Source organism: Anomaloglossus baeobatrachus, chromosome 12, assembly GCF_048569485.1.
Source record: "Anomaloglossus baeobatrachus isolate aAnoBae1 chromosome 12, aAnoBae1.hap1, whole genome shotgun sequence".
In the NCBI taxonomy this organism is placed as follows: Eukaryota; Metazoa; Chordata; class Amphibia; order Anura; family Aromobatidae; genus Anomaloglossus; species Anomaloglossus baeobatrachus.
This window is the reverse complement of record NC_134364.1, coordinates 95,162,003-95,183,201: the sequence shown is the minus strand read 5'-3', so window position 1 is coordinate 95,183,201 and position 21,199 is coordinate 95,162,003. Positions and strand designations below refer to the sequence as shown.

The following is a 21,199-nucleotide window of genomic DNA, read 5'->3' as shown; positions in this document are numbered from 1 at the left end:
TTGCACTGTCTATTGCTGGCTGTAGAATGAGCTAAATGGGAATCCATCAGTGAGCTCGTAGTAACAGGAGCACGTGTGTGTTGCACTGTCTATTGCTGGCTGTAGATTGAGCTAAATGGGAATCCATCAGTGAGCTCGTAGTAACAGGAGCACCTGTGTGTTGCACTGTCTATTGCTGGCTGTAGATTGAGCTAAATGGGAATCCATCAGTGAGCTCGTAGTAACAGGAGCACCTGTGTGTTGCACTGTCTATTGCTGGCTGTAGAATGAGCTAAATGGGAATCCATCAGTGAGCTCGTAGTAACAGGAGCACCTGTGTGTTGCACTGTCTATTGCTGGCTGTAGATTGAGCTAAATGGGAATCCATCAGTGAGCTCGTAGTAACAGGAGCACCTGTGTGTTGCACTGTCTATTGCTGGCTGTAGAATGAGCTAAATGGGAATCCATCAGTGAGCTCGTAGTAACAGGAGCACCTGTGTGTTGCACTGTCTATTGCTGGCTGTAGAATGAGATACATGGGAAGCTATCAGTGAGCTCGTAGTAACAGGAGCACCTGTGTGTTGCACTGTCTATTGCTGGCTGTAGAATGAGCTAAATGGGAATCCATCAGTGAGCTCGTAGTAACAGGAGCACCTGTGTGTTGCACTGTCTATTGCTGGCTGTAGAATGAGATACATGGGAAGCTATCAGTGAGCTCGTAGTAACAGGAGCACCTGTGTGTTGCACTGTCTATTGCTGGCTGTAGAATGAGCTAAATGGGAATCCATCAGTGAGCTTGTAGTAACAGGAGCACCTGTGTGTTGCACTGTCTATTGCTGGCTGTAGAATGAGCTAAATGGGAATCCATCAGTGAGCTCGTAGTAACAGGAGCACCTGTGTGTTGCACTGTCTATTGCTGGCTGTAGAATGAGCTAAATGGGAATCCATCAGTGAGCTCGTAGTAACAGGAGCACCTGTGTGTTGCACTGTCTATTGCTGGCTGTAGAATGAGCTATATGGGAATCCATCAGTGAGCTCGTAGTAACAGGAGCACCTGTGTGTTGCACTGTCTATTGCTGGCTGTAGAATGAGCTAAATGGGAATCCATCAGTGAGCTCGTAGTAACAGGAGCACCTGTGTGTTGCACTGTCTATTGCTGGCTGTAGAATGAGCTATATGGGAATCCATCAGTGAGATAGTTCAGACATTTTTTATGACATTTATTAGCGCCTCTCAACTCATTTATGACCACAGACGACATTAAGAGTTTGATAATGCAACTTTTCAATGAAACCTGATTGCAAAAACATAGATTTAGCCCAAAGCATTTGCACTTACGTAACAAAAACAAATGGCCCTAAAAGTGGACAACCCTGGTAACAAAGCATATAAAGAAAATTGTGCCAACAAACGTAAATGATAAAATTCTATCTACATTCAGTTGCCACAAGGGGGCGCTCACCGAATAGCGTATTATTGAGTCTTGTATGTACACATTTAGGCATGTGTCTTTTAATTTTGGTGTGATAGAGGAGCCCTTAGGCCCCCCTATGACCTGGCATCAATAACTCTCTCTATAACTACGGAATTTTAAAGATAACAGTCTATAGGCAATTGCTCCAGTAAAAACCATTTATAGAAAGGTGCCGTACCGCGGTATCACCAGGTGATGTGGATTAAAAATTATAGTTGTATAGATCATTATAGATGAAACCACGGAAAAAGGCATAAGAGAGACTTCAGGCTGTGCCGTATGCAGCAGCTTGCATGTAACAAGCAGCGTGCAGGCTCCAGCACACAAGCAATCTCTATAGAACATAATGGATTCCTGTTATCTCTTGATTGGCTGAACCAATATGCACCAAATTTGGAATACCGGAAATCAGGCATCTCAGGAGGCTTTACCCCGGGTTTCATCTGTTTATGACTAATATGTCAGCCTTATATCAGCAGTAAAGTTCATGACCCCCACAAACAACAGGCAGGAAAATCAAAAAGAAGCAGAGTGACTCTACCAGTATCTGATTATTTGGGATTTAGCTCCATTTGTGACATGGAATACAAGGAATGCCACAATTCTCATCACATACCTTCACTCGCTCTGTGCCTCTTCTTGTTCTTGAGATATATGAATATTATTGTAACCAATAAGATTATTAATGCCATTAAAAGTGGAATGATAAAAAAATGACTCCTCGAGAACAGTGAAGATGATCTATTCCCTGTAAGGAAAAAATAAAAAGATAATCTATAAATTGTTATAATTTACATCAAACATTAAATACAATATAATCTACAGATTTCTACAGTTATTAAATAGAAATTATATATACAGGATAGTACACAGTGACTGCACCAGCAGAATAGTGAGTGCAGCTCTGGAGTATAATACAGGATGTAACTCAGGATCAGTAATGTAATGTATGTACACAGTGACTGCACCAGCAGAATAGTGAGTGCAGCTCTGGAGTATAATACAGGAGGTAACTCAGGATCAGTAATGTAATGTATGTACACAGTGACTGCACCAGCAGAATAGTGAGTGCAGCTCTGGGGTATAATGCAGGAGGTAACTCAGGATCAGTAATGTAATGTATGTACACAGTGACTGCACCAGCAGAATAGTGAGTGCAGCTCTGCAGTATAATACAGGATATGTGGCGCCCCTGACCTTGTCAGGCGCCGCTGAGTACTGCACCCACGCTGGGTGAGTGCAAACAGGTAATCCTGAAGGCTGGATAGGGTTAGTACGCACAGACACTAGTGACCAGGTCACACACACACCTTAAGGTACCGTCACACTAAGCAACATCGCTAGCAACATCACTGCTGATGCACAACTTGCTAGTGATGTTGCTTAGTGTGACATCCAGCAACAACCTGGCCCCTGCTGTGAGGTCGTTGGTTGTTGCTGAATGTCCTGGGCCATTTTTTAGTTGTTGCTGTCCCGCTGTGAAGCACAGATCGCTGTGTGTGACAGCGACAGAGCAACAACTGAATGTGCAGGCAGCAGGAGCCGGCTTCTGCAGAGGCTGGTAACCACAGTAAACATCGGGTAACCAAGAAGCCCTTACCTTGGTTACCCGATATTTACCTTCGTTACTAGCATCCGCCACTCTCACTGTCAGTGCCGGCTCCTGCTCCTTGCACGTGTAGCAGAGTACACATCGGGTAATTAACCCCATGTGTACTGTAGCTAGGAGAGCAGGGAGCCAGCGCTAAGCAGTGTGCGCGGCTCCCTGCTCTCTGCACATGTAGCTGCAGTACACATCGGGTAATTAACCCGATGTGTACTGTGGCTAGGTGTGCAGGGAGCCAGCGCTAAGCGGTGTGCGCTGGCAACCAAGGTAAATATCGGGTTGGTTACCCGATATTTACCTTAGTTACCAAGCGCAGCATGCTTCCACGACGCTCCAGCGATCATTGCCACGTCAGGTTGCTGGTGGGATCGCTGGAGCTTCACTTAGTTTGACATCTCACCAGCGACCTCCTAGCAACTTACCAGCGATCCCTATCAGGTTGTATCGTTGTTGGGATCGCTGGTAAGTTGTTCAGTGTAACTGGGCCTTTAGAGGGCATCCCTGGGCCAATCCAGGAGGGGGCCTGGCCTCCACATCTCAGCTAGTGGTGCGGTGGAGATACTGAAAGCGAGTTGTGCAGTGGCAATCAGAAATTGGAGCTGGAGGAAGCCAAGTCTGAAGTGAGGATGCAAGTGAGCGGTCGCACTAGTCAGACCCTGCATGTTTAGTGGCTGTTTGCGGGGGAGTTTGGTTGCCACTCAGTCAGCCTGAAAGACACCTCAGGAAGAAGCGGGGTGATTGAGTACGGGGACTTCTGGTAGACCAGGCACACACAGGGCACAAGTCCCTAGAGCCAGACATCCATTTAGTGGTCTGCTAAAACCTGCCGGTGAGGGCACTCCAGGTGTCTCACCAACCACACAGAGTCCGCAGCATCCGCAGCAACGAGGGGGCCCATAAGTGAGAGAGAGCTAGAAGCCATCTTTACTTGGTCCACGCTGCCAGTAAACGGGCCAGAAAGGGGAGAAAAGGCAGATGCGACTTCCCTGGATGAATCCCATATACTTCAAGTCGGGGGTTATCTGAAACAAGAAGTGCTAAGAAGGCGAGCTTACAGTCACCCCCATCCCAGCCTGAAGGAAAACCTGGTTCTCTCTGTAGTGCATCTCAGCATCGCCCGGGTACCACTTGTCGCAGAAGAAAGTGAGTAAAAACCAGTTGCAAGACATTTCTGGACTGAGACTGAGTTATTCTGCAACCTGTTGTTCCACATACACACCCGAGCCCCTGGGGCCAGCCTCACTCTCGGGAGGCCGTACCATCAGCCCCAGATGCTCGTTAAAGCTGCAGTGGCGGTCACTCCTAATCCTGACAGCAAACCGAGAGTGGCGTCACGACTCAGAAGCAAATAACCATCCATACCTGTCGCCAGAAGTCGTCCCAGAGAGAAGATCCTGCGATGTCCCTCGAGGTGGAGCAGAGACCCTGAGGCGACCGCTGCAGCAGGTGGGCGACCGGCGACACAGATGTAACTCAGGATCAGTAATGTAATGTATGTACATAGTGACTGCACCAGCAGAATAGTGAATGCAGCTCTGGAGTATAATACAGGAGATAGTCTTGACTGTGAAGTGGAGAGGAGTGAAGTTCAAGGGCAGACCTGCGTCCAGGTCTGCCATAGTCTACAACAGGAGTCTGGGTTGGAGCCCAGTCACCTCTGGCAAGGAGGCAGACGGTAGTGGCCGCCTGCAGGAGCTGGGATTACAGTCGGTGGAACCGTAGGGACCGGGGACGGGCGGTGGCCCACCGGTACCGAACCGGGGAACTGATTGGAAACCGGAGCACCAGGAGGGGTACTCAGACCCAGTACGAGGCCCAGAAACAACTGGGCTGAGTCAAATCAACTGATTAAGGACTGGACTTTAGGCCCTTTCCCACCTAAGACCCGACTGAAGACAACAGCCCAACCATTAGGGTAATGCCACCGCCCAGGCATAGAGACCCGAGGGGCCAGTGTCTGCGGACAAAAAGGGCTCTCCCGCCACATACCAGGCTGGGGAGCGGACTACCGAGTCGTGATTTCTACACAAGTGAGGTGCAGGAGAAAGGCGGAAACCACCAACCTGATAAGGGGAAAAGCGCAGCCGGATGCGGGCACCGTTCACCATCTTGTTTGGTTTACCAGAGACTCCAGCGTGTTTGTAATAGTGAGTACAACAGTGCCTTCGGGCCGCGCACCGCGCCGCACCACACCGACACGCCAGTAACCATCCATTCCCCCGCCTCAGCACCGCCCCCGGGACTATCATCCCCCTACCCACAGAGGGGTCAACACCAAGCTGCGCAACACCATCCCCGGGAGCCTAGTCAACGGCAGCGGTGGTGTCCATCCATTCACCACAACCCGTGGGTGGCGTCACAAACTCAAATCCCCTACAAACAAACGCGGCCCCGGCCGTGGACCTCCCCACCGAAGTCCCTACGTGAAGCGCCAACCCCCTTTCAGAGCGACGTGACCCCTGGGTCCGTGAGGAGCTCGAGCCACCCACCGACGAGCATGGATCTGAGCGGCTCAGCAGCCGGCCGAGCCCCGGGGCGGTACATGTACACAGTGACTGCACCAGCAGAATACTGAGTACAGCTCTGGAGTATAATACAGGATGTAACTGAGGATCAGTACAGGATAATGTATTGTAATGTAAAATATATTATTGGCGAAATTCAAGCAATAACAAGTAAGTGACTAATGTTATACTTATCAAAAAAATATCAGGTATAGACATGACACCGGTATCAATACCCATCTGTACCTGAGCAGGATTTTACACTGGTAGAGACGTTCTTTTGGTCGACTGGGTTGTGGACTATACACAGATATTCCATGTCCTGGTGGTCCGGGGGTACTGATATCTGGATGATGCTTCCATTACTGTACGGCTGATATGTAGAGTCCTGGTGTCTGGATTTCCAGTAATAAGAGAGGTCGGATGAGCTTGATGGGACAGAACAGATTAGAGTCACATTACACCGCTCTCTATCTTTCTCCTCGTGAGTGGTGATGGTTGGCAGGGGAGTAGGTTCTGTAATGAGAGAAAATATATCAGCTTCTGTACAGCTTTTTGTATAAAATGGCAACACATTAGGCCACCAGGGGCTGTCCCCATGGCCCCTCATTTCCCCTTTTAATCTGGATGCAATCAATCAGTGTGAATATCCGGACGACCATGCTCTCTCTTTATTTCTATTTACTGCATCCCCCTCATTCATCAGCTCATGGTTCATATTTCCTAAGAAATTAGCCTACATTTAACATCTGCCTCCATAGACCATCTGTCCCAAAACAAAGAAATAATAGATAAGCCGCCATTATCTCGTAATGAGCCTGGCACCTGGTGTTACTGGAAAAATGCGGTTTAGGGCTTCTTTTTTATAGCCTGACCTTTAATCACTCCCGTAGTTCATCATAATGGAGCCCATCCGTATGTTTTTACTTACCAAATTACCGTTCTGTCTGTATAGCTCTTAGAACTACAATAACATTAAAATCTGATTCCTTGTGTTGAGAAATCAAGCTGAAAATCCACATGCAAATTAGCCTCAATGTGCATTGTGGGTGTATCTATTCACAAGCACAATGACACACCCTCTATACTTAGAAATGCATTATGGTAGGGTTAATGTCCTAAGGCTGTGTCTACACCCCCCAGGGCACTTCTAGAATAATTTGCATGTGGCTTCAAAAGCTTGATTTCTCAACCAAGTATCATTTTTATTCTGCATTGTTTTTTCCAGGTTCCCTTCATTAAAATCTTATAATGGTCCCCAAAATATGACCTACTCACCACCCTTTCCCCATTCTGTGTTCCCAAAGACTGAGGAGAGGACGACAAGTGACCAACTAGCCCCTCTACTTTCTTAATACAAAGGAACTGCTCACAAATGTTTGGTCTCTTTACCCAGAGAATATCAATGGACACCTCAATTTTGAGAACTCTAAATTTCGGAACACTATTTGTTCTCTTTTGGCTCAAATGTGTTTAGTTATATTGTTTTTGCTTCTTTTTTTGTGTTTGGTCCAATGTAGACTATTGGACATTCTCACTGTGACCCATAAAACTCCAACGTCAAGAAGTCTAAAAATTATCCACATCAAGCCAACTCTTTGCACCACGATCCCCATTCATCATTGTCTTTTTTCCTTTTTTTTCCCCGGAATTATTATTTCATTTGCACCTTTGTTAGGTTACCTTTACTGGTTTTTATCCGTTTATATTTTGTTTGGATTTATGGATGTAGTTTTTTTAATCTAAATGTTTTAGCCTAATTAATCATTTTTTTACTTTTTAGAAAGTTTTGAAAATTTTTCGAGAGACTAAACTTTAATTTTATTTTAAAAACCTTTTGCTCTAAAAAAACGTATAAAAGGTTAAGGAAAAAAAAGAGCTTCTTTAAGTTAAACAATTGGCGTGCTCCATTTTGGAGAATTCTGGCACAAAAATAGGTTTGCAGCTCTCTTTTTTGTGTGTATATAAGTAGGTAATCTAAATAATATGGGTATTATCAAGGTCAATTATTTGGTAAGTGTTATGGCAGTTCAACTGAAATTATACTATGTAAAAACAGGAGTCTACATCACTCTATAAATGCTTACTCAAGGACCCCTGTCTGTCTTAAAGAGGTTATTTTAAAATAGTGTATTTAGAGAGCACCCCTCTACTCTTTCGGCTCCTCGGGGGCGGAGTGTTCCTGATGATTGACAGTTCAGACCATTGGTATGATTGGGTCACTGGATTGATTTATGCAGCAGAAGAACGAAGGGAAATTGGGCCAATTTTAGAGCAGCGTTGACCAGCTCTAAAGCAAACAGTCCTTGCTTTGGAACCGGCCACCTCTGATAGACTGCAGAGGTAACCAATAACCTAGTTAATGAGCAGTTGGGTGTAAAATTAAAATTCCCTCCATTCTTAATAACACAGAGGATTATTAATAAGAGCTAAATTGCAACATTGATTCTTTTGAGCACCACTTTGCAATCTCAATTGTCCTGGTCACGTTGTACCCTTTGATTGTCACATTAGGTAAATGGAAGTACCAAGTGAATGGCGAAAGAGAAGGGAAGCTCTGTGTCTAGGGAAGGGGGAGATGGTGACCCCTGACCAAACCTACCACTGGTCCCTGGAGTGCCTCACTTCCCTAAATAGGTTCTGTATCTATACGCCGAGTCAGATACCTGACCCTAGGTATCCCTAGGCCTGGGCCCTAAATAGGGAACGGGTGGGATGAGCTCTTCTTCAACCCCACTAAAGGAAGACAAGGAGGGCTCACGGGGAAAGTGCATGAACTACTTATCTACAGATGACTCGGGTAGAAGTTCAGCAAAGTTTCAGCAACGATCCTACAGATGACAGCAAGCCACCTGCTTGTAACCAGAGCTAGAATGAACTAAATAATATCACCAGCACCAGTCCAGGGAAGATGGGAGTATTTAAGTGCAAAAGGAATACTGATAATTAGCAGCTGTAAGAAAGCAGAGCTCCTGCTGGGTCCTAAAGGGGAAAAGATGCAAATCCAGAAGGAAAGCTACCTACTAATAATAATAATAATAATCTTTATTTCTATAGCGCCAACATATTCCGCAGCGCTTTACAAATGAAAACTAACAGCAGGAACAATGGAAAGTCAGGGAGCATTCTGTGCAGCCAAACGCTGTGACCTTCTATTTCCAGAAACCACATGACTGTTTGTCACACTCACACCCATGACATCGATTCATTCAACATTATATTCAGGTGATCATATAGGGTTGTGTGATGCCCTGGACTAGCCAGGTAGTCACAGATAGCGCCCCGCACAACACCAGTCCCACACAAGGTAACACCAGCCAAACCATAAACCCTAATCACCTCCCTCAGTGCTTGATGGACACACCAGGGGGGCGGAGCCAGGCGGTTGGCATGCCCACTGAAGAGTTCAGAGGACCTGAGGCAGGAAACACAGAGTAGTAAGTCAGAGTAGTAAGTAAGAGGAGTAAGTCAAGAGGCATGAAGGAGAGTGGAAGCAGGACTGTGTAGCAGGTCTGCAGCAGTCTGACAGGTTCCGGGGTCGGAGCCCTGGTACCTTGGCTAGGAGGCATACGGTGGCCTTAGCCTGCAGGAGTCGGGAAGACGGCTCGGTGGAACCGTGGTGGACCGGGACAGGGTAGTGGCCCGCCAGTACTGACCCGGGGAACCGACTCGGAAACCGGAGCACATAGGGGGGTACTCAGACCCTGAAATGAGGTCCAGAATCCACTGGACTGAGTTAATTAACTGATTGCGGTCTGGACTATAGGTCCTTTCCCACCCAAGTCCCGACTGAAAACAACATCCCACCGAGGGGGATAGAAAGCCACCGCACAGGCAGAGAGATCCCACGGGCCAGCGTCTGCGGGCAAAGGGCTCTCCCGACATCCACAAAGCCGGGGAGCAGACTCCCGTCGCTGAAGCGCAGGCAGTCTACACTTACACTACACGGTGCAGGAGAAAGGCAAAGACCACCGAACCGGGTGGGGGACCAGACGCAGCCGGCTGCGGGCACAGACCACCATCAACTTTTTTTACCAGAGACTTGTCTGTGTCAATAACAGTGAGTACAACAGTGCCATCCGGCTGCGCACCGCCCAGCTACTTCTCCCCAACGGGTCCCGGGGCCATCACCCCTGCCCACAGAGGGGATAACATTTTGCTGCATAACCATCTCCCCCGGGTGCCCCGTAATTGCAGCGGTGGTGTCTACCTTCACCACATCCCGTGGGTGGCGTCACAAACTTAAACATGGCTCCGGCCGTACACCTACCACCCCCCTACGTAGCGCCAGCACCCTTTCAGAGCAAAGTGACCCTGGGTCCGGAGGCGCTCAAGCCACCCACCAACGAGCCCGGATCCGAGCGGCTCGGCTGCAGCCGAGCGCGGAGCGGTACAGTTGTCATTATTATGTGGGCACTATTTGTTGAATACCTTTAGGCAAAAAATGTTTATGTAATATAGCCCAAATAATTGGGCTGTTATTCAATAATAAAAAGACATGTTTTGTCCAGGGACCTCCACTAATCTTAATGCAATCTTGGGATATAATGGTCCACCAGAAGGTAAGAAGATCCTCCAGAAGATCCTCCAGTGACCCCAGGCTGTGGCACCAAAGTAGAAAAAGGAGACATCAACTGCAGTCGGAGCCATATGGATCTAATTCTCGGGACAGTTCACAAATAATCTACATTATTAGATATTAGTGATGATAGATCCTGTTTGGGCAAATGTATAATGACAAAACGATTAAAGAATATTGAAAATTATTTGACTCTAAAGATCATTTTCTCTGGTGAAATCAGTCTGAAACTATGACTACGTACCATAGACGGTGACATTAAATGAATAGATATCTGCACTTCCATTTGTATCTGTAACATCCACAGTGTAGACCCCTGCGTCCTGCAAGGTGAGGTCTGTTATAGTCATTGTATATAAGTCATCAGACATCAGTAGACGGTCCCTGAACTGCGAGTCATATATATAATACGGTTTCTCCGTGGAGTCCAGGATTGTGAAGAGTTTTCCGTTCTTTTCAAACCTCCAGGTAATTGCCCTAATTGTTCCAATCTTCTGTGAAGAAAATGAAATCCTGATAGAATCATGTTGTAGAGCCGACTTGTTGATATGGGCTTTGGTTTCTCCTCCTATAGACAAAAAGAATATTGCAAATACTGTTATAATAAATGTTACACTATATATTGACTATAAACCAGAAGGATTCCCATCTACTTTGATATCCCCTTTAAGTCCCGTCCATGTTCTGCCTGAGACAGCCCTTTACATTGCCTGGAAACGCCCCTTTATATGCCAATGAGCATAATCTCCACCTATTAGTTTAGCCTGGACTGTTCCTTTAAATATCCCTTCTCCTTTCAGGGTGCATCACCAAGTGTCTGGAGACTTTTACCCTATCGCCTTGAACACAGTGAAGAATATAGAGAAGAGGTCACCACTAATATTAATAAGAAAGCTGTAGATGTCCTGACAATAACTGGATAATATATAGTCAGGTAGGGGGATGGTCAGTTACTATTAGCTGGGGGCACAAGGACGATGATGAAACCTCTGTCTCCCACTTCACTTAGTTATCCCATAAGTAATTGGTACGTGTACTTTCAGTGGCTATTGGTTGAAGTGTGTCCAGTGTGTGACTAAGGGGTAACATTTTTCCTTATGGAGAGTGACATGTCTGTGTAAGGAGACTTATAGGCCATGCAATGTTCTCCTTGTGGAGAGTGACATTCCTGTGTAAGGAGACTTATAGGCCATGCAATGTTCTCCTTGTGGAGAGTGACATTCCTATGTAGGGAGACTTATAGGCCATGTAATGTTCTCCTTGTGGAGAGTGACATTCCTGTGTAAGGAGACTTATAGGCCATGCAATGTTCTTCTTGTGGAGAGTGACATTCCTGTGTCCCAGTCAGAATTCTCTCATATAGCCAAATCAGATCTCCTGCTGTGCACTGAGGAGGGTTAATACCCTGAAACATATGTCTGAAAATTAAGATTCTGGTTTGGATTTTTATCCTAAGTCATATGGCAAGGCTCGGTGAAGGGTTGATTTTGACTTTTTGGATTGCTACTTGAAAAATTTGGCACTGGAGATCAAGTCCTGTTTCTCTATAAATAGGCAATTTTCACAATGTGTGATTATCATGTGTCTAGCATGAGCCCTATATGTGAGTGGTGGGTGTAAAACATGTGTCCGATGTATAGGTTGGCATATGTCTCCAGTGTGTGATCGTGGTCTAAGGGGTGACGTTTTTCCTTGTGGAGAGTGACATGCCTGTGTAAAGAGACTTATAGGCCATGCAATGCTCTCCATGTCGAGAGTGACAGGAGGCTGTGTAATGCTTCTCTGGGAAATGAAATATGCAAATAGTCTCTTCATATGTCAGACAAGACTCAGCACAAGGAGAAACATTCTCCCTTAAACGCCTGTCAGATAGCTCTCATACAGAGAACTTAGATCCCATGCTTTGCACTGAGGAGGGGCAACACCCCAAAACACGTCTCTGCAAATTGAGATTTTAGTTTGGCTTTTATCCTAAGTAGGCTCATTAAAGGGTCGATATTGACTAAGGATTGCTACTTCCAATACTTAGCTTTAGAGATCAAGTCCTCTGCATGTCTGGTGTCAGGGCTGCCACTAGGAATTTCAGGGCCCCTGACTGGCATAATTTTGGGACCCCCTTGAGACTCCACCCCAGCTCCGCCTCCATCCCTAATCCACCTCCACACCTCACACACAAGCCAATAAATGAAGCGTGAAGGGGCCCCTTTTCTGTTGGGGCCCCGGACTAGAGTCCTATTTGTCCCCCCCTGGTGGCGTCACTGCTGGTGTGTATTCAGAGTGCAGTGGTACAGGAAAGGATTCCCGCATTTCTTGCACAGAGTTGGATTCTAGATTTAGGAAACTTTGAGGAATATCACGGAGTTAAGAAACATATTTCCTCATGGTCAGGAATGTAAGAATAAATATTTAGGACAGGAAGGATCTCATCTTGTAAATGTTTATGAAGGAGATATACAAAACCGCCATAATTCTGATCTAAGGCAGCGGTACCGCTAGTAAGAGTCACAAAGCAACAGACATCTGCTAGTCTCCTAAAAAACTCAACCCTTCCCTGGGCTTGGCATTACAGCTCAGCTTGTTTGGCTCCTGTATATCAGCACAAGCCCCTTCGCAGCTGAAAAATCCAGAACAGTTTCAAACTATGAAGATCACCTCTGATCCTCAGTGGAGATAACCAGCAACAGGTGATCAGTTCCCCCCACAGCACCTCCAAAGGCGAAATCTGGTATTACATTCCCAGTAAAATGAATGGGTTGTCAATGTTTCATATCACATACAACTTTCCAAAATAATATTTGGCCATAGGATTGAAATAAGAGAATCATATATGACCCTTTATATGGAGAAGTGAAAATGTTCACACCCTGTTGACGGAGTGATTACAGAGCAGAATGAACAGTGCAGAAGTTCCCTGTATCAATGTGGGAAGTATATTTATGGGGTTTCCCAGGATTTAGCATTAATTTACATATTTCCTCCACCTGTAAGATCACTATCAGTATATTGTAACTTCCATTACTTTGTGACTGTACCTATTGCTGCAGATCAGCCTCATCCGAGTGACTGGAGGATGAGCAGCAGTACCAGGCACAGTCTCAGACACCATGTTGTGAGAAAGCGTATAGTTACCAGATGGGAATTGTGAACTAAGAAATAGGAAATAACCCAATTCTGGTCAGGACAAAGGCAAAAGAACGAGACAACAATGCAGTTGGTCGTCTTCTCTTGCATCAAAACGGCACAAGTGTAATCAGTCCGGCATGCACACAGTCATATTATAGATTGGTGTTTTCCCTTTCTTAAAGCTAAAAAACTATTTACAAAATTAAATGCAGATGCCCTATGAAAGCAATATTCCAACCCAAATAAGTTAACCCCGATCCACTAGATGGGCAATACCCTTGATCTGCTGGAGTCACACTGATCGCCAGAATGGTCGACCCAGCTCTCCATTGATTCCAAGGCCGCCTGAAGATGGAGTTTGAAGGAGAGGTATTGATGAACTGACTCAAGGGTAGGGCTTGGCCATCTTCTTGTCTGACAAGATGAAGGACTCCACTTTCCCACAGTCCTTCGGTCAAAGGAGAACCAGGAGAGAAAAGGGGACATGGGTCACAGTGAAGATCCAACCAGTAAGACCTGTTGGAGATGGTCAGGATACCCGCACTCTTACTAAGTGTTGTATTATAGTGTATTGTATAATGTGTGATTTGGAACCACTTCAAAGTGTAAGCTCTGTGTATCATACATGTATTATAGTATATGTATTGGAATAGATGGAAGGTTTGTTGGTGCAGGATAAGTAATATGCAGGTCCTGGCAAGTACAGAATAGATACTTTTGGTAACTAAGGCAATTACGCCCCCTGTTCCAGGTGTCAGTTGGATTAGCTGACGCCTCCCCTCCTTGAGACTGAGTGTGGTTTAACCCGGACAGAAAAAGTGCGGGAAACTCTCTGTGGAGACAGAGACTGTCTGAGGGACCTTCAAGAAGTGGTTGTGCCACAGGTGCGGAGAGAAAAGCCGGGATCATTGCCAAAGGAGAAAACCCAGGGTATTGCTCAATTGGTACCCGACACAGGAGAAGACATTGCCCGGATGAGCCCAGCTGCCCCGTGACTCAAACGAAGATAAGCTGCCTCCATTCTGCCCTAGAAGTACGTACCAATTGAATTTCATACCCTGAGAAAGGACCGGTTCCCCAGACGGTGCCGTGAGTTGTACTTGTGTGCACTGATTAAGGTTTAATGAAGGCCTCCATAGTTAGAGTGCAGTGTCCTCACGGTCCCATTAGTGCGGGCCAGTTAGGTGAGACCACAGCGTAGTAAAGTACCGTATATATTTTCTGCAGATGTTTGTACTGTTTTCCATTGTGATAGTTGAGGTGACATTTGTAGTTCGCTCCAGCTAATATCCCAATTGTGTATTATCTCCTATTCCAAAATCCCCCTTTCCCTGTTGCCCATCAGCCCTTACGTGTCATCTCCCTGCAATAAAATACTCTGTTTTGTCTGTAATCTCATCTGGTACCATAACTTACTCTGTACCATGGTGTTTTCACCAATACAAGAGCACACCGACACCGTATGACTGTATTTGGGCCCCATTTGTTAAAGCATAAAGGGGGCATCAATAGAAGACACTTCACATGTCCCGGGTGCAATAAGAAGAGTTTACAAGGTGGATATCTCGTCCCTGCTTTGAATAAAAACAAATCCCTTATCCAAATGAGGACAGATGGCGATGAGGTCTGAACTATAGGCTACATTTTCCTAACAGGCCGGCTAGATTTGCTTTTTGTTCCCCTTAACTTCCCGGACAGACGTCTCTCGTAAAGAGGATACTTCCCAAAATGCAAACTCGTAAAAACGCTGAACAAGTAGGAAATGTCAGTAAATGAGTTTGCAACAAAACAAGTAAAACCTGGTCACGTATGCTCAAAAAAAAATTAAGTAAACACTTAAATCACACGTCCGAACCAGAGGAATGAAAAATTCAAGTCAAAAAGGTTCATCAATGTAATTGTGTATGTAGTTCACTGACAACAAAATGTAACCCAAAATCACGGATTGAGGATTCCAAATCACGAAAATCAAATAAAAAAAATTGAAAACTGAAAATGACCAGTCAATAGTATCAATGTCTTTGTGTCGCCCGGGGACCAGGGGTACTCAGATCCGGGCCACGAGGTCACTTCTGTGGGGATCACGGTGGCGTGACCCGGTCTGGGATCCTAGGCTCCACAGTAAAAGGGGATTGGTTTTGGGGATATTGTCCGTGACGCCACCCACGGTTGTGGTGATTGTGTGGACACCACCGCTGCTCTGTATGGGGATCCCGGGAGCAGTGACAGGGAGCAGCAAAGTTGTTGGTTCTCCCCTCCGTGGGTAGGGGGTAGTTGTCCCAGGGCCCAGTGATGAGGTGGGTGATGAGGGATGGCGGGGCCGGTGCAGGGCCTGGTGGGGTGCAGGGACGCGGGGGCAGCGCTGTGCCTCACGGCACTGTGGTACTCACTCAGCCTGAGACGGGGACACAGTTCTCGGTAAAACACACGGCTGGAAAGACGGTTCCCACGGACGGCTGCTGTTGCTTTTCCCCAGTAGTTGACGGTGACGGTCCCTTTTCCTGCACCTAAGATGATGTTGGTAGCGATGGGTTCCCACCGGTAACCCGCTCCCCGGCTTGGATATGGGCCGGAGGAGCCCCTCTCTGCCCGCAGGCGCTGGCCCTGAGAAACTGGTGCCTTGGCGGTGGCGGTGTCTCTCTCTAACAGTTGGACTGTTGCCTTCAATCGGGACTTGGTTGTTGGGAGACCCAGAGGTCCCCTTCACTGACGGATTTGGCAAATTGACGGCGACTCCTAGCCTTGCCGGGATCCGAAAGGCCCCTGCCAATGGTGCTGGCTTCTCTTCGTATACCGCTCCGGTACCGCCGGGCCACCACCCGTCCACGGTCCTTTCGGCAACCTCGAAGCAGCCTCTCCTGCAGACGGTCACTGCCGTCTGCTAACCTTGCTGTTCTCAGTCCGGGGCACACACCCGAACCAACTTCAGGCTTCCTCAACTGTCCCTTTCTCTTCCAGTTTTACTCCTCTCCTTTGCTCCTTTACCACTTCACTCTTACTTCAGCTCTCACTACTCTGAACGCTAACTTCTAACTGCCTGGTTTTCCCGCCTCCAGGGCTGTGAACTCCTCGGTGGGCGGAGCCAACCGCCTGGCCCACCCCCTGGTGTGGACATCAGCCCCTGGAGGAAGGCAACAAGGATTTTTGTGTAGCTTTGGTGTACCAATCTGGGGTGTAGGGTGTGGTGGTGTCATGACCTGTGACCCCTGGCTTGCCCAGGGCGTCACATCTTCATTATCCATGAGTGTGGGCATTGTTTTGCACCAGGAGGAACCAGAACAAAATGTCCTAGCGTACAGTTTGACAATGGCACTGAGGAACACTACCAACAGCCTGGGTACCACTGAATATCAGGTGGAGGTTTGTGGGATCCTCCAAGGATATGCCTCCCTAGACCATCCATCCCCGACCCACCACCAAACCAGTCATAGTAGACAATATTGCGGGCAGCATTCATGGTCATCACTGTGTCTCCAGGCTTATTTCTATTATGGATTAGGTAAATAAAATCCGATATCATTGGACATCTGACATCATCTCCTGGAGTCAGCCGGTCCATAGGGAGACAGTGTTTTTCTGCACCAAAAATGTGCTGATATATATATGGAAGATAATTACCCCTAAAGTAGACTTGATGTCTCCAGTCCATACCAGGAACATCACATGGCACCATGTAAAGGCAATTTTCCATGTATCAATAATTGTATCAATAAACGTATCAATAATAATCTGCTGTCAACACAATCCATGGACAAAATCACTTCTGTGGTTCCAAACGGCCGGATTTTCAGCTTAAGGAAACCACAAAAATGTATCCTACCGAGTTCTAGATATATAGTAGTCATGTTTGGAGTCTAGGTGTCATGATAGGTAAGAAGTTCCAAGCGAACGGCGAAAGGGAAGCCTTGTCTAGGGAGAGGGAAGATTTTGACCCCTGACCAAACCTACCGCTGGTCCCTGGGGTCCCCTCACCACCCTAGATAGGTTCTGCACCTATGCATTGAGCCGGATACCTGACCCTAGGTATCCCTAGTGCTGGACCTTAAATAGGGAATGGGTGGGATGAGCTCTTCATCAACTCCACTAAATGACTAAAGAAGACACAAGAGGCACACATGTGGGAAAAGCATGAACTACTTATTTAATGACACAGGTAGACGTTCAGCAATCACACCACAGACGAGTACAAGCCACCTGCTTGCAACCTCAGCTTGAAAGAACTGAATATATCACCAGCACAGGCCAAAGGAAGGAAGGGGTATATAAGCATCGAGAGAATACTGATAACAGCTGGGTGGAAGACGAGTCCCTGCTGGGACCAAAAAGGAGAGAGACTAATCCAGCAGGAAAGCTACCTATACCAATGAATACTGACAGCAGGAACAATAGAATGTTAGTGAGCATTCTGCACAGCCAAACACTGTGACCTTCTATTGCCAGAAACCACATGACCACCCAGGACACACCTGTGACACTAGGATGGTGAAAGTATGTTCAGAAACATGGTGATTATTTTATTCCACTAGGATATTCCTGTGGGAAAATATGACAAATTAGAATTATGTCCTGCCCCATCTATCCTTGTATACAATTAGCCATCGTAAGGATTGTGGACGAGACCCTTCATAATATCTCATTGTCAGATTCAGGAGATTTGTCCAATTATCTGTGGTGACTCCTCTGAAAAGAAGTTCTCAGCAAATTAACTAATCTGTAAGAACTTTCTTAATCCCTTGCTGAGTTGTACTGTTTTTGCCTTTTATGTATACTTTTTATTATTTCATCTTTTTGTAACTTTGTTAGCACTGTTCCTTTTTTTGTATATTAAAACTAAAATGTAATACACTTAAATCTACCCACAACCTCGAAGAGGGAAGGTATGGCCCGGTTGTGTTACCCGGTGCACACCACAGTGCAAGCAGCCTACTTGTTGGGAGCCGGGTGTGCGTGTGTACTAGTGCTTTAGTCAACCGCGAGTGGTGACAGCAAAAAGTGGATGTGTGAATTGGCTGTGGTGCACGTAGCTCGTTGTCAGCCTATTGCTGATGAGTATGAGAAGCTGAGTCCCCTATACAGCCACAGCTGAGTCATTGTGCACCATGCTCGTGACACTGGCCATGCTCAATGAAACCTGTTTTGTTCTGTAAAAAAAATGGAAGGCCTGTCAATTTTGGTGTCAATGGATGTGCTCAGTCCCATTACTGGAACCCGGCTAACATGCCACCCTCACTGAGGCTGGGTTTGATAGTTCAGTGAAAACCATGCACACGATGGAGGATTTTTTTGTAAGGCTCTCTCAGTTCTTCCCCGATCCTCAAAGGAGCTCATCAGGATCTTGGCATTGGGTTGATGCCCTTCTACGGCAATATCTGTCTCAGCTTGTGTAATAACCCGTGCTCTTGTTTCTGCTTTATGCTCTTGAGACTGTTAGTAGAAGCATACAACCTTCTAGAGATGGTACATATGTTTGTGCCATCACTGACAGAAAAGGGCCCCTGTACAAGAACAATATATGGGCAAATTGCAGCCCAAGAGCTCATCATAGTGGACATCTACCTATTTTGGAGGTGGAAATTGGCCCCTGACTAATGATGAGCGAGTTTCGAAATACAGTACTCGGATTCGCGATACTTGTAACGAGTACTGTTTAATACTCGCGTATGCATTCCAAATAGCGTGTGCAATGCAAGTCAATGGGAAATATTCACAATGTAACGAGTAACCCGAATGCCGTACTATTTGCTACTCGCACGAATAGTGCGGCATTTGGGTTACTCGTTACATTGTGAATATTCCCCATTGACTTGCATTGCACACACGCGAGTATTAGACAGTACTCGTTACAAGTATCGCAAATCCGAGTATTTTGAAACTCGTTCATCATTACCCCTGACCTCTTGGGCCCCTCTGCCTCTGCACAGGTTGCACCAATAATAATAATTAATAATTTTATTCATTTATATAGCGCTATTAATTCCACAGCGCTTTACATACATTGGCAATACTGTCCCTATTGGGGCTCACAATCTAGAGTCCCTATAAGTATGTCTTTGGAGTGTGGGGGGAAACCGGAGAACCCGGAGGAAACCCACACAAAGACGGGGAGAACATGCAAACTCCTTGCAGATGTTGTCCTTGGTGGGCTTTGAACCCCGGACCCCAGCGCTGCAAGACTCCAGTGCTAACCACTGAGCCACCACAAGACTGCAGTGCTAACCACTGAGCCACCATGCCGCCCAGATATGTCCACTACTTCTGTAGTCCAAGGACGCAATGTGAATAGAAGCGAAAAAGCAATTCAGTTTGGTGGGAAGGGGGACAAATTTGGAGAATGATTTGGATAGATTTCGCCCAGTTTTGCTACATTTATGTTCCAAATACACCCTGAAAAACTGTATGCACATAGTATAAGGGTACTTTCACACATCCGGATTTTTGCTCTGCGGCACAATACGGCGTTCTGCAGAAAAACCGCAACCGGCTTTTGTAACGCCGGTTGCGGTTTTTTTTGCATAGACTTACATTAGTGCCGTATTGTGCCGCAGGGGCTTGCGTTCGGTCCGGTTTTTGCCGCATGCGGCAGATTTAGCCGATGCGGCGGCCGGATCGAACGTGCCCTGCAACGTTTTTTGCTCCGGCAAAAAACACCGCATCGCGCCGCATTTTTCAATGCATGCCTATGGCGGCCGGATGCGGCGCGATGCGGCAATAACCGCATCCAGCCGCCGCATGCGGTTTTTGCCACTGCGCATGCTCAGTAGCATGCCGCAAGCGGCAAAAACCGGACGGGCCGCATGTAAAAACTTATGCAAAAGATGCGGTGTTTTCACCGCATCCGTTGCATAGTTTTCACAGCCGGATTGAGCCGCAGGGCTCAAACCGGATGTGTGAAAGTAGCCTAAGGGGGAAATAACTGCTGATGTCACTTTTATCAGAGCACTTTGGATCTGTCATGGGGGCAGTACTGCTCTTATCATGACAGAGCCACCTTGGATGTTGCGAACATTGGATGTATGTTTGGGATTGTTCTGCTGCAGAATATATTTGGAGCCTCCCTGATGGTGTTGGATGACTTATGTATCTAGCTGGATTTCTCAGCATTAATCCTCAGCAAATCCTCAAATCCATATGATGACATGTAGCCCTAAACTTACAGGATTCCCCACCATGCCTCACTGTTCCTGGAGACCCTAATTATTGTGCTGCTCTCCATCCTTGTGCTTTGTTTTAGTGCAGAGTTCACCTTCTTTGCCTTGTTTCCATGTAGAAGGTCTGGCTTTTGGCCACAATTCTACCATTTCTGACCAGGCTACTCCCAACAGTAGATTGTGTAGCTGGGTCTTACTGGTTGCTGCCAGTATTGAACTGATGGCACTGTTGGCCATTTTCTGATTTCGAAGGTAAGTAGCATGATGTGTTTTCTGCTGCAGTAATGTTCCTTGGCCAACCACTTCATTTATAGTCCACAACGTTGCCCATCTTCTTCTTCAAAAAAAAGCTTGAACACGACATTTGGACACCGCAGTTGGCTTTGAAGTCTTAGCTTGGGAGACACCTTGTTGATGCAGTATAATTACCTTGTGTCATATTGCTATGCTGCTGTCTTCCATAACCTCACCTTTGTAGTAGAGCTTGTCTATTTCTCACCATTTTAGCCTCCTGCTTATCTTTTCCTCTTTAAATTAATGACTGAGTTTCAAACTACATATGAAACTGATGATCCTTATCATGTTTGGTATAACCGGTTACTCATACAGCTGACACAAGGAGTTCATCATGGTCGTCGACTCACACAGCTGAGTATAATCCTACAAAATCACTGACTTTGTGTAAGTTTTTCTAGAAAAATTGATGGAGGTAGCATTTTGTTTTTTAAACCTTTGCACAGCTATGTGTCTATGTACAAGCCCCTGTATTCACTTGCTTACATTATG

General features: G+C 46.4%; 1 protein-coding gene across 2 annotated transcripts in view; it reads right to left on the bottom strand.

Moving 5' to 3' along the window:
- The window catches only part of LOC142258637 (SLAM family member 5-like), a 44,670-nt gene that overhangs the window by 13,734 nt on the left and 9,737 nt on the right, over positions 1–21,199 (bottom strand). For both annotated transcript variants that reach the window (XM_075331273.1, XM_075331272.1), the window contains exons 2-4: positions 10,387–10,710; positions 5,810–6,079; positions 2,070–2,201 (exon numbers count right to left, since the gene is read on the bottom strand). In XM_075331273.1, the coding sequence (XP_075187388.1) occupies positions 2,070–2,201; positions 5,810–6,079; positions 10,387–10,710 (726 nt within the window). The remainder of the gene's footprint in view (positions 1–2,069; positions 2,202–5,809; positions 6,080–10,386; positions 10,711–21,199) is intronic.